Source organism: Balaenoptera musculus, chromosome 13, assembly GCF_009873245.2.
Source record: "Balaenoptera musculus isolate JJ_BM4_2016_0621 chromosome 13, mBalMus1.pri.v3, whole genome shotgun sequence".
NCBI classification, from domain to species: domain Eukaryota; kingdom Metazoa; phylum Chordata; class Mammalia; order Artiodactyla; family Balaenopteridae; genus Balaenoptera; species Balaenoptera musculus.
Window position 1 is genome coordinate 48,176,193 of NC_045797.1, and position 13,782 is coordinate 48,189,974.

The window sequence follows — 13,782 nt, forward strand, 5'->3', positions numbered from 1 at the left end:
AACCAATGCTCATTCACTAAACCAAATTCTGCCTTTACTAAATTGAAAAAAAAAAAGAGCTCCTTATGTTGGCCTAGCTCAAGGGAGTTTAATGTAATTTTAATAACTGCAGCTGTTAATATTTTATATATAGTATTTTAATTAAGTTCTGTATTTGCACACTGCATTGTGTGCAATGGTTTGGTATAAAGTAGCTTTTTAAAGATTGAATGAATCTTTAAAATGGTTTGGTTTGGTATAAAGTAGCTTTTTAAAGATTGAATGAATAGCTATACTAGCTTTTATTTTACTTAAAGAATATTTCTGAGTTAGGCTTGGTAAAATGCTAAGATTTATAGCTCAGTTAAAACTAAGAAACATAGAATTTCAAGAAATAGTTTCATCCATTTTTCACATCAGTTATAATCAGAGGCTATATGAACATTACTCTTACTGTAATGTGGGAAACAATATTGATATGACAAGAGGGCAATGTGGGCTGTTTTCTGACTCATGGACAATGAAGGTCATTATCTATTGATTTGCCTGGGATCCTCCTTAGCTGAATATTTAAAAACATTAATGAGCCATGTTATCTCCATTATTAAAGTAGAGGGAGCCCAGATGTAGGAGTTATTCCTTTTCTTATTGACCATACTAAAGTAATAGGACTAAAAGCCATGGTCATTAATTTGATGCTAATAAATTTTGGCTGCCTTGATCAGAGATCGTGTTAAAACTATATTTGGTGGACAGACTGAATTTTTTTTTTTTTTTGAATCTGATTCTTTTTTTTTTTTTAATTTATTAATTTATTTATTTTTGGCTGTGTTGGGTCTTCGTTTCTGTGCAAGGGCTTTCTCTAGTTGCGGCAAGCGGGGGCCACTCTTCATCGCAGTGTGCGGGCCTCTCACTGTCGCGGCCTCTCTTGTTGCGGAGCACAGGCTCCAGACGCGCAGGCTCAGTATTTGTGGCTCACGGGCCTAGTTGCTCCGCGGCATGTGGGATCTTCCCAGACCAGGGCCCAAACCCGTGTCCCCTGCATTGGCAGGCAGACTCTCAACCGCTGCGCCACCAGGGAAGCCCCAGACTGAATTTTTGATATTCCCCAGTTTATAAGGGGAACCCATGTATGACAGGGACTATATTCTTTATGTTTATATCCTGGTGCTTTCTTAGGCAATAACAGTTGCTCAATACATATTTGGTGTGAGAAAAAATAAAGAATAAAAACATGTGAATGGCTCAGTGCCAACCCACCCCAATATTCTAAAAATGGTAACAGCATCATTACTCTTGAAGAGTAATAGCACTCTTTTAGTTGTAAATACAACTTTTTAAAGAAGTACATTACTTCCTGAAAGCAGTTGAAACAATATAGGATAACAGGTGCTGTCCTTCTTTTATGAGTACAGCTCCATCCTCCAAGCCCAGATGTCCAAAAAAAAATGCGGTGAGGAAGTTAAACAATTGTTAGAGAACTGTGATAAACCTCGTACAAAAATGACAACCTTTTATGAGAACAGGACTGCTATTCCTGCTTGTTCCTGAGCTCCCTATATCATTTAGCAAACATGTAGGTAGAAGGAACATTAATCCTGAGGGAAAGCATTCACTTCTTTCTGAGGGCTGGGATATGCAGCCACAGTAAGCATGCTACTGACGAGGAAGATAGTGACTTAGGATGTCCATCTTTCTGGTTACTTGCCCTTCAGTCCTTTGTTCACTAAAAGGTGGGTACCTGAGCCCTTTGTTTGGTAAGAAATATTGTCTTCATCTGAATACTTTTCCAAAACTTCATTTTCAACACAATTAATTGTATTGGGTTATATGTCCCTTCTTCCATTCTGTGACTTGGGGAAAGAAAGAAGCACTTTCCCAAAATTCTACTGATACTGTTTGGTCACAGTCTTTCCGTGCAGTGTAGTTTCTTCCGTTGCCGGCTTAGTCTATGACTGGTGCCGTGTGAGGCTAAGTGGACTAAGCCACAAGTGGCATTTTCAGATCCTGCACTAAATTGGCAAAGGAGTAACCATACCAAGTGCCAGCCTGATTTTGTGGATCAGAGTGTATGGTTTGAGTGCCACAGAAAGTGGATATGCTCCATAGATAGTATAGCTACTTAACAGAGCCAAACCCCTAAGTTACTGAGTTAATAAATATGATTGATGGGGCTCATTACTCTGCAAACTTTGCAGGACGTACAGCTGAACATTTTCTTACCAACCCCTCCTCCCTTTCCAGGGTTCCCCTTTGCCTCTCTTTTGCTCCCAAACTCAACACAAGACAGCTTCCCAGGTATTTAACTAAAGCATGAATTGTGCTAAAATTAGGAGGAGATTAATGACTGTTTTCTTGGGGCATGGATATTGTTTAAATTTGTGTTAAGCTGTTTGGCTGAGTCAAGGGTATCCTCTCAAGTATTTTTATAGCAAACTACCAGTCTTTTTTTTTTTTTTTTTGCAAACCATCATTACACATTGAAATCAAAGAGAAAACTCATTATTCTTGTCAAATTCTACTTGTGTACAACAGGGTATAGCAGATTGTATCAGCAGTTATTCATGGGTAAGCCCACATTTAACAGTTAAGAAGCCATTGAGATTTGAAGTCATAGAGTTCCAGTTTAAGAACTAGAAATTACAGAGGGAAAAGCAAAAGGCTCTCTCCCGAGTACATAATTAGAGGTTTATAGTAATCACTGTTTGATGTGAACAGCACTTTCTAGCTATCTATTACCAGCACTGATTTCTGTGTATACCATTCATGAATCTCCACTCTCACGCATTTCTACTTGAACGACCATTAGACGATTTCTCCATTTAGGCCTTGATTTGAATTTGCCCTCTGATTATAAACATTCCTCCCATGCTTCTACCTAGTAGCCTGTTGCAGACATTTGAAATAACATTAAGTAAATGTATAATGCTTTATTTTGTACCCATGCCCATAAACCATTACCCATCCACGGTAAGACTAAAATACCTTATCAATAATTTATCAGTTATTTGATGATGCTAATGACTAGATGGAGTCAATTTTGCATAAAGTTATTTTACATTTTGTTAAATTGATCCTTTATTTATTTATTCTGAATGTGTTTTAAAAGAAGATAGTCATCTGTTGCCTTCCCCTCCCGTTTAAAACATTTTCAGTTTTACACATTTTCCTCTAGTTTTTTAACATGTAAGCATATTTTATAGAGTCGCAATTGAAGTACAAACTTACTTTTTCAGACTATTTGGTTAATATGATGTCATAAACTCTTTTTTACTTAAAAGTATCCAAGTAACAAAAATTATTTTCTGTGAGTTGTGAAAAGAACATCTAAGAATCAGAGCAGAGCTTTACAGAGGCACCTTAACCAGGCTTGCAGGGTTGTAGGACTCAAATGTATTAACATATACAGTGTCTGTAGAAAAGAAAGTCACAGAGACAAACATTGGCAGTACCCATCTAAGCACTGCCCAAGGGACTTGACTACTTCACCCCCACTATAGAGATAGGGGCAGGTCATCTTAATTGAGATGGGAGCGGGGGTGTCAGAACATCCTAGGCTAATATTATTAAAGCTCCTGTCATAAATGAATAAATACACATTTGGATTATAAATTGACCTCCCTAAAGAAATATTCCATATCCTGTGACAGTTAATTTCTCATGGAGAATTAATAACTTGGCCTTCTTATTTTATACATTGGTCTTGTGGGTTTGGTAAATATCAGTCAAACTCTGAGAGGTGGAACCTCTCTCTCTAAATTCACTAAATCTCCTTTCCAGGCCCACCCGGCCAAGGGGCAGACCCTGGACTAGGGTGTCAGGTGCATCCTCAGGAAATAGGCATTTAGGTGACCACACCAGCCGCAGTGGCCGGTACTGTGGAGTGCAACGCGGAAATCTGGGGAATTTCTGCAAAATAGTAGTTTAACTGCTGCAAAACACATCACTTGATTGATGTTTACAACTTCCCAGCATTGTCTATGATCATTTTTAAAACTCATAGGTATACATATATTGCTATGAGTATGTGTGTTTGTACATGTGCCTGTGCTTAATTCATGGCGTGTCTGTAACATATAAATATGTGCTGTTGGTGAAAATGTTCAGGCAGTTCAAAAAGTACACAAGTGAAAAGTTTTCCTTTGCCACACACTCCCCTAACCAATTCACTCCCACCTTCGTAGGTAAAATAGTTTGGTGTTGAAAAATTCCCAGATATTTTCCTATGCACCAGCATATCTGTAAATATAATTACACATATAAAATAAATGTAGAGCTTCTTTTTTACATAAACAAGATCACTCTTCACCAGTTATTGGGTGACTTAAAAAAATACTGAGAACTTTTTCTATGCCATTCTTTGTAGTGACATCAGATATCCCTAGTTTGAATATATCAATATTTACTTAATCATTCCTCTATTGATGGATCTTTAACTTTTTACTTCTGAAAAAATTTCACTGTTTCAAGCTAATTTATAATGAAAGTCTTCATATTATATCTTTATGCATATTGGTCAGAATTTCTGTAGGATAGATTCTGGGAATTGGAATTGCTGGATTAATTGCATTTTTAATTTTAAAGATAGTGACAGGTTATTTTACTAACAGACTGTTTCAGTCTACACTCTTTTTTTTTTTTTTTTTAAATTATTTATTTATTTATTTATGGCTCTGTTGGGTCTTCGTTTCTGTGCGAGGGTTTTCTCCAGTTGCGGGAAGTGGGGGCCACTCCTCATCGCGGTGCGCGGACCTCTCACTGTCGCGGCCCCTCTTGTTGCAGAGCACAGGCTCCAGACGCGCAGGCTCAGCAATTGTGGCTCACGGGCCCAGTCGCTCCGAGGCATGTGGGATCTTCCCAGACCAGGGCTCGAACCCGTGTCCCCTGCATTGGCAGGCAGATTCTCAACCACTACGCCACCAGGGAAGCCCCAGTCTACACTCTTATCTGCAGTACATGAGTTGCCCTTTTCTCCTCTCTCTTGGCCTTTATTAAATAATATCAAACTTTTAAATTTTGCTCCAAGACTTATTTTTTCATATATCTGTTTAATTTCTGAAATTCCCAGCTCACAGTAATCCAAGTAAGCAAGAAACACATAGTAATAAGCAGAAAACAGAATATTAAGATTGTTTTTTGTTTTGTTTTCAAGCAAAGTTTATTCAGTTCATGTTATAAACCTAGTACATGAAATTGTTTTTAAAAAGACCAAGAAAACTAAAAAGAAAGAAAGAGTAAAGAAAAAGAAAGAGGAAGGAAGGAAGAAAACTATCCATTCATAATCTCACTACTCCAAAACTCCCATTATTAATATTTTGTCTTTTTTTTTAACTATCTATTTATGGGACTTATGTATTTTGCATTTTGCATCATACCCTGCAATCAATGCTTCATTCTGCTTTTATCACTTATATTATGCCTTTTTACTGAGTTTGGATTTGTTAATAGAATACTAAATTTGACAAGTAACTTTGTAAGTTTGTGGAATCTGATTCTCTTCTGCAATGAGAGGTGAAGCACAATTGTAGATAGATAAAATTTATATTTAACTAAAATTATTTTAAGCAGTAATTTCAAAAATGTTTACTCACTGAAGAACTTTAGTGACCATCCAGTCAAGTCCTTTATTTTGCATAAGAGCCACATTGAGGCCTAATGAATCTATTATCTGGCTAAGCTCCTCAGCTAGTGAGTTGCAAAGCTAGAACATGAAAATTGGTTTCCTTTGACCAGGCAAAATCATTTCCCATTACAGCACACTATTTTCTAACCCCTCATTTCCCAATCACTTAAACTTTTGCAGTAATTTAAAACTTGAAACCAAATTAACTTATTTTAAATCTCACCTTTTGCTTCACGTTTCTTTTCACTCCATAAACTAATCTTCTGGAAATGGAATAGCCAAGAAAAACTGGATGAGAAAAAGGGTAGAGACTAACAATTTATAAATACCAGATCAAATCATGACGCTGATTTCTATTTTTATAACTAAGAACTGTTTTCAACAGTTTTCTCCCTTTTATGTATTCTTTTACATAAAATGTGAATTTATATTATTTCGCTTTTGTTTTATCTTTTGCACATGCCATGAAAACAACTAGGTTTAAATGTTAAGTTAATGTGATTTCTACATTAAGATGATAAAAGTCCTATGTACACAAATATATTTGTTTTTAGCTGAAATTTCATTTCTTTAAAAGCAAAATAGCACAGCAGGGTGCTTCGGATTCTTAAATACTGAAGCATGAAACACTGATCCAAATAAGTTCCCAAATATGACTACCATCTACAAGTTATAATAGCTCAGATATAACAATGTTTTACATAAAATATTTATTTAATTTGCCAGAAACTTCACGTGTAATTATAGTGGAAGAAGGTAAAATGTGTGAAATAATCAAGCTATTCCAAAGAGAACATGTCAATATTTGTAGTTCCTGGAAAAAAGATAGAGGGATAAACCAATAATATACTCAGATTTTTGTTTTCTCTTAAATATTTATTTACAGGTAGTCATACCCCAAACTTTGGAAAACGCTTATTTTCTATTGATATATACAGCTGTGTCAACTACTCGTCTTTAATGATCAATGAATAAGGTTTAAATAGTCGTTTCATGTTTTCTTGGTAACCACTGCCTTTGTAACTCGATTAGAATGAAATAGGCACTTGAGAACCTTAATATTGAAATTTCAGTGTTCTATGTAAGTGTTAAATTGATTTAAGTAAATTCGGTGATTCTATGATGAGTCCTTTACTTAGGTGAAAATGTCCTTTGATTTCATGTCAAGAATAAAATCATTAAGGAATTAGAGATTCAAATCCCTTACCAGAAATATTAGTATTTCAGGACATTTGCACATGTGTAGGCTAAAATATCAATCTCTGTTTGAGTTTGACTAAGTAATAAAATATAATTATTATTTCAAATAAATTTTTACTCTTTGAATCTTCAAAATATAAAAATAATCATTTCTGTTCCCACTCAAGTTCTGCCCTTTCCCTTTTTTTGCCATCCCTTTTGTAAAGATTTTCTAACATATAAGTGAATTGGCAAAGCATCTAGAGCATACGTGTAGTTGATGTTTGGTCATGGTCGTTCCATTCTATTATGTTTGTTTGCAGGATATTACAGTGAATAATATCTAATACATGCGTTTGCTCGTTGAGACTCCATACCTTGGATCTGGGGCTAAATTAATGAGCTAATTCCTCTTGAAGTTGAAGTTAGGATTATATTTCTTTTGCTTCCTCTCCCACCTTTCATTGCTTCTTCTTCCCATGAGAACTTTAAAACTGTCTCTCAAAGGGATAAAAAGGAGCTATGAGAAAAACAACCTTATCCTTTATGATAGTACCCTCTCAGTGTTTTTTGAACTATAGGTTACAACCTGTTAGTTGGTTCTGAAATCAGTTTGGTGGGTCATGTCTAGCATTTGTATTAATAAACTTATCTAATATGAAAACATTATCGGAGTGCCTCAGAGGTAGTAGAGGTAAATACTTTCCTGTTAAACGGTTATTTCAGTGTGTGTGTGTATGTGTGTGTGTATGTGTATGTGTGTGCATGTGTATGTGTGTGCAAGTGTGTGTGTGTGTGTGTATGTGTGTGTGCACTGGGCTACATGTAAACCGCATGAAACCTGTGGATTAGCTTTAGGTGTTGTGATCAGAAAGCTCTAATCTAATCACAAAGTTATAGTGAATATCTTACCCTGGCCACAACGAGCACATTCATAGAGACATATCTGAACTTAGATCCTTCGTTCAGAGCAGGCACTAATGCACCATAAATAAAAATTACAAGACCTAGTCACCCCATTCTGTCAGACAAACTCTTAATAGATGAGTATCTGAAACACTTGGCAGGAGATTTGCCCCGAGAGTATAGGCACACTGAATATGGAAACTCCAGAGTGTCCCGAGCTCTGCAAACTATGCAGAGGACACAGAGAGTGGAGTGTTATGCAAGCCACCGGATTCCCTCATCTCAGGAATCCTCCAGGTATCCTTAGTGTCAGAATTATAACACCACGAATAAGGACAAGACAGTTTTTCCAAGTGTTTTCCCCTCCCTGAGCTAAATCAAGCTTGTTCCATGAATAAAAAGGCACATGGGAAAAATTGCATATTTTAAAAATATATCCCCACTCTTGTAAAACTTTGTCATTGTTCACTTGCTCTGTGTCTCCTAACTGTTGTCTCTGAATATGACGTATTCATTTCTAGGAAGTCTTCTTGAACTAGTTGGAAAACAGGGGCTGGCATCTCTCTCTCTTTTACCTTAAAAACCTAAAAGTCACTGTGTTCACTGCATACAACACTTTGCTTTCCACATTTTTTTTTTTAATGTCCACCTTACCTTTTGTCATTAATACTTAACTCTTTCTCATCATTTTCTAACTTACATTATCTGCTGCAGAGGTTAGGGATCAACTCACTTCGTAGGGCATTTTGAACAGTTAAAAATGCGTGTAATGAAATTCTGTTTAGAAAAGTGTCACCATTCTCTCTCGAAATTATATATTTAATTTCCCCTACATGATTTTTAAAATATTTTTCTAAGTGGGATTTTCCGGTTCCTGTATGTTCCTAAGTGAATTTTCTTCTAGACACTTGCACAAATGTGAACAGTAAAAACGAGCACTTTGTCATTTTCCCCTTTTGCTGCCTCCTTCCAAAATCCCTATTATACCCCCCCTCTTTGGAAGGCCAAAACAGCAATGCCTTTGAGTGTTTCTCCCGTAGGAGCTTTTTCCATTTCTTTCTGTGGAAGTCTAGAGAGACAAATGTCTTCTTAATGACTTGGCCGATGCCCTTCTCCCTCACAAAGACAGATCCCATTGCACTGCCCGCATCGAGGAGCAGCCCTCTGCTGGGATTTGGGAGTCTCCTGGGAACAGTGCAGGGCCTGGCAGCCCTGCGTGCTTAGATGCACGTTTCACATTCACCACAGGCCACAGTTCCATTTGGAGTGGGCCTTCGCTAGTTGGCGAAAGAACTAAAATGCATCTTCCTACCCACCCTCTACACACACTACCCTTTCCCTTCCCTTTCTTTCTCTACCTCTGTACCCCATCTTCTGTCTTCAGGCCTCTCCCATTTTGTCTGCACTCTAAAACCCTGAGGCTTCTAATCCGCTTTCTCTTGTTAGACTCTAGGTCCCTAGTCTGCTTTATGGTCTAGACCTGAGAAAGAAATCTGGGATAATCTGGAAATGGGTCAATGTGGTGTCCTTTTCGGGTATCATATTTGCATTTTTACAAAGATCTTTCTGAAGATAGAATATTAGTGGAATTTTGAGTAATCTGGTGGTACAGGATGAAAGTTTTGATCAGGAAAATGCCTGCTGTCTTTCTTTTTTTCTTCTTTTAATGGATTCCATAAATATATATATATTTTTTCTGTGATCCTCAAATAATCCCATGTGAATGTCTACCTCTTCATCCTATGCTTAAGGCTAGGATTTCCATGTGTTTATAAACTACTAGAGTTGTTTTCCCCTCACATTGGAGTGAGGAAGAAAAAGCAACTTGTCAATTTAGATAAGTAACTAGTTTGTTTTTTTTTAAAAAAAGTAAACACCCATTTGACTTGGTTCTTGTGATGAATCATGATACACAGCATTTATGTAGTGCTTACTACAAACCAGACACTTTACCCGTATTATTTTATTTAACACTCATATAAGGTAGGTCATATTACTATGCCCATATTATGAATGAGTAAACTGAGACCATAGAGGCTAAGCAATAGATTCGTACAGCTGAGTGTGATGAAGTCAGGTTTTGACATAGATAATCTGTCAATGTATTGTGTACAATAAAAACAGTGAAGTCAGTTAAGGATGGGGGCACAACACAACCTTTCATTGGTTTGCAGATGCATATCTGCTTTGAAAATGAACACTAACCAAAGAGAGTCTGACTTTATTCCAGAGAGTGATGTAGAATGCCAATTTCTCCTTCTTTCTCTCTCTTTCCCTCTCCCTCTCCTTCTCCTTCCTGCCTCCCACCCCTCCTTCCCCTCCCACCCTCCCCTCCCTCCCCTCCCACGCTTCCTTTCTTTCCATCTTGGCTGAACTGTTAGAGAGTGGTAAGAATGCCATTTCCTCTTCCCTCCCTCCCTCTCTCCCTCCCTCCCTCCCTCCTTTTCCTTCCTTCCTTCCTTCCTTCTTTCCTTTTTCCCCTGAACTCTTAGAGGCTGACAAACACTCTTTCTTGTCTGTACACTTTGGTTTTCATTCCCAAAGTGAAATAGAACCATTTAAATGACAGTTTGCCTTATTCTTAAAGTTATTTAATTCCACATATTTCTGTTCATTTCCCTAGGAAGTACACCAGGAATAGAAAGAAAAATAAGAAATGTCTGCCCTCAAGGAGTTCACCCTCAGGCAGATGGAGGAGAGAAAGTGTGATATTCAGAACAGGTTGCACGCTGTAAAGACCTGTGTGCTTTCTTGTCTTTGCAACAGGTACCATTTCTGTCAACACGCTGCGCACGCCCTACACTGCTCCTGGCGAGAGTGAGATTCTGGACCTGGATGACGAGTTGTACCTGGGGGGCTTGCCAGAAAATAAGGCCGGCCTCGTCTTCCCCACCGAGGTGTGGACTGCGCTGCTCAACTATGGCTACGTGGGCTGCATAAGAGATTTGTTCATTGACGGCCAGAGCAAAGATATCCGGCAAATGGCTGAAGTTCAAAGTACTGCTGGAGTGAAGCCCTCCTGCTCCAGGGAAACAGCAAAACCGTGCCTTAGCAACCCTTGCAAAAACAGCGGCATGTGCAGGGATGGGTGGAACAGATATGTCTGCGATTGTTCCGGAACAGGCTATCTTGGCAGGTCCTGCGAGAGAGGTAGGGTTCCAAAATCCAAGCTACCGACTCCTCTGAGCTGAAAAGCGTATTCAGCGTGGACCTCAAACTTTAAATGACCATTGGAACATAACGTATGCTCTGCAGAAGTAACCTCTCTGCAAGCCGTGCAGCCACACCTGATGTGTGTGACTGATGAGGCCTTAATGATTTTCAAAGGGCCTGATTCTGGGAAGACACAGCTTTTTACGTATATTGCAGGGATAAATAAATAGTTGGGTCTTTTGGATCCTCTAGGGTCTGGGCCTAAGATGTATCCAAGACAATCACTGTCTCTTTTGCCTAGTTTTTAATTTCAAGACACCAGAAAGTAAACAAAGGAATGAATTAGACATCCTTTTGGCATCTAGTGCTAATATCTATGTCAAAAATAGCATTCGAAGCAAGCTAAGCTGTGAGTTGCAGCTTCCCTGACACTATTGCCTGAGCCTGTCATTTCACTTTAGTTGACCTTCTCAAGTTTGAAATTTGAAGAGTAAGGTGATTTTAAACCATCTAAGTTATACCAGCGTTTTCAGAAGCGCACCCTAATTTCAAAGGCACTTACCTTGGCCTAAGACCCAACTGACCCAATTGGTAGAGGTTCCTTTACCAATTTCATATTAAGGCTTAGCGTGTCTGTGGAAACTCTGAATGGGTGCCTCTTTTTCCTTCTCTAGCAGGAGGCAAAGCTACATTTTTTTTTTTTTCTTCTCCCATTAGAAGGAGAATAGGGTTAAAGGAAGAGTAAAGTGTGATAGCTGTCACCGCTCATTTGCAGACCAGACAAAAGGAAGAAATAGCAGAACAAATATGTCTAAGTATGTTCTTTCATCTTCCCAAGAGCTTCAGATAAATGTTTTAGTCACTGTACCCATTGTCACTCATTTTCAACAATGGAACAAAAAATCAATATGAAAAAATATTGACGAATTGTTGCATGTCCTCTCATGCTCCAAATAACATTGGTCTCTTAGACATTTAGCCTAAAAGTACCTGCCATTTATTTTTTTAAGCCATACACATTTAGTCTTTTTGACTCTGCATTCCTGAAATAGTTTAATTTACTTAAGCTAACACTTCCTAGAGAAGTATTTCTTTTCCAGAATCCAAAGTTAAAATGTGATTTTGATTCTTTATCTTAATGAGGAGGTTCATCAGCTTAATCAATATAAAAATCAATAATAATAACCTAATAATCTAATAATGATCTTAAATTACCTACCAAAATACTATCACTGTTCTGGGTTGTACAGTGAGATAGGTCCATAGATAGATAAATATTTTAATCACCTAGATTCATTCATTCTCCTAGTACTTAATTGAAATTCCTGTGAATTAGAGGTTAATTATTTCTGCATAGTTTTGCTTGTAAGGTGTATATTCTCTGCACATTTTCCGTTCTAATTTCAGTTTATTTGTTCATATAGTATAGTTTTTAGAAATTTCCCAAAGGAGGCAACAACAACAAAGTGACAAAGCTTGCGAGATATATTACAGTTAGGTATAATGTGAGATTAGCAGACCTGTGTGATTTAAGATTGTGTTTTCATTTTAATCACTCAGAGAGCTGTCACTTATTCTGATGCCTCCTGCTTAAGTGAAGCTAGAAAAGGGTATAACTGAACTGTCACACAAATTACAAAGGCCTTCAGTTAAATATGCATGGTGTACCACCCTGTGGCAATATTCCGCTACTACATATGGCAGAAATAATGGAAATTGTAGAGCTTCCTAAAGCACAACGAGGGAGAGAAACTATTTATATATTGCAATAATTAGGAGGAGGGGTGGCAAGCGTATGCAGCTTTGCACATGAGTATTTAATAGCAAACTTCATCAGTGGGATTCAACATACATTTTTATCTGACAGGTGGCTGGAAATCTCTGCAGATTTCTTTGAATACAAGTTGGTTGTGTACTGAGGAGAGAAAATAGTCATTTTTGTGAGGTTTTTGTTTCTGGACTACCCAGTGTACTGTGAGAAGTCTTTGCTTTTCAGAATTAATTTTCTTGCTCACGTTGTGGCATCTCCCGAGAACAGGGGTTATGTGGGATGCTTGTCATGCTCAATACCACAAAATCTGGCTTCTGTCCAGTTCCCAGCTCTGCCCTAGTTCAGTCAACACAAGATCATGTCCAACCCTCAGGGTTTCCAATTCAAAAGAGAGAGCTTTGACTGTGGTTCTTCTTCACATATACCCTGATCACATAAGGCTGTTGATCACATAAAAGTTGACTGACAACTCTTGAAATTAAAAAAAAAAGAAAAAGGCATTTATAAAGTTTCTATTTTACTATTATTGAGCAATAAATGTTAATTTATAAAGAAGCATGTTCAAGTCCTTGGACACTGCAGCATGGGGAACGATGCTGCAATCACATAGAAAATCTTCATTCTTCATTAAGCAGAAGAGTTTATTAAAAAGATCAGAGTGTATGCTGACTTAGGCAAATAAGAAAATAGTATTTTGTTTTATGTGCACTGATCCCATAAAGAAGAGTAGTATAGAAATCATGTCCAACTGAATATAAATTGAATTCAGAACCTTCTCTCCTGCTTTATTTTTTAAAACTGAGAATTTGTGGAGACTTGGTCATATAGCAGTCCTTCTTGGTTGTATGTATATGGTATCATTGGAGGTCTACTTTATACTTGTTTGTTAAAACTCCAACAGATGGAGGGACAGATGTCAGAGCAATATAATTTGGCTCCCTGTCTGATTTTCATCGCTGACCACAATATGTGACTGCCTTTCGGCAAAACTGAGCACAGGTGTACACTTTAAACCACAAGAAGGAATAACACAGAAAAGCAAGTTTATCAGACTTAACGACAAGGGGGAAGGAGATGGAGGGGACAAAGTTGAAACTTTTTCTCTCCCGCTGGGAAGTACTGTATTAGAATTAGCCTTTTAAAGAGCTCTTTTGTGTTCTAAGTGATGTTT

The 13,782-nt window shown here is 37.7% G+C and overlaps 1 protein-coding gene across 21 annotated transcripts in view; it reads left to right on the forward strand.

Annotated features, from left to right (window-relative positions):
- The window catches only part of NRXN1 (neurexin 1), a 1,116,259-nt gene that overhangs the window by 503,589 nt on the left and 598,888 nt on the right, over positions 1-13,782 (forward strand). For all 21 annotated transcript variants that reach the window (XM_036873338.1, XM_036873339.1, XM_036873343.1 and 18 more), the window contains one exon: positions 10,454-10,837. In XM_036873338.1, coding sequence (XP_036729233.1) covers positions 10,454-10,837 — 384 coding nt within the window. The remainder of the gene's footprint in view (positions 1-10,453; positions 10,838-13,782) is intronic.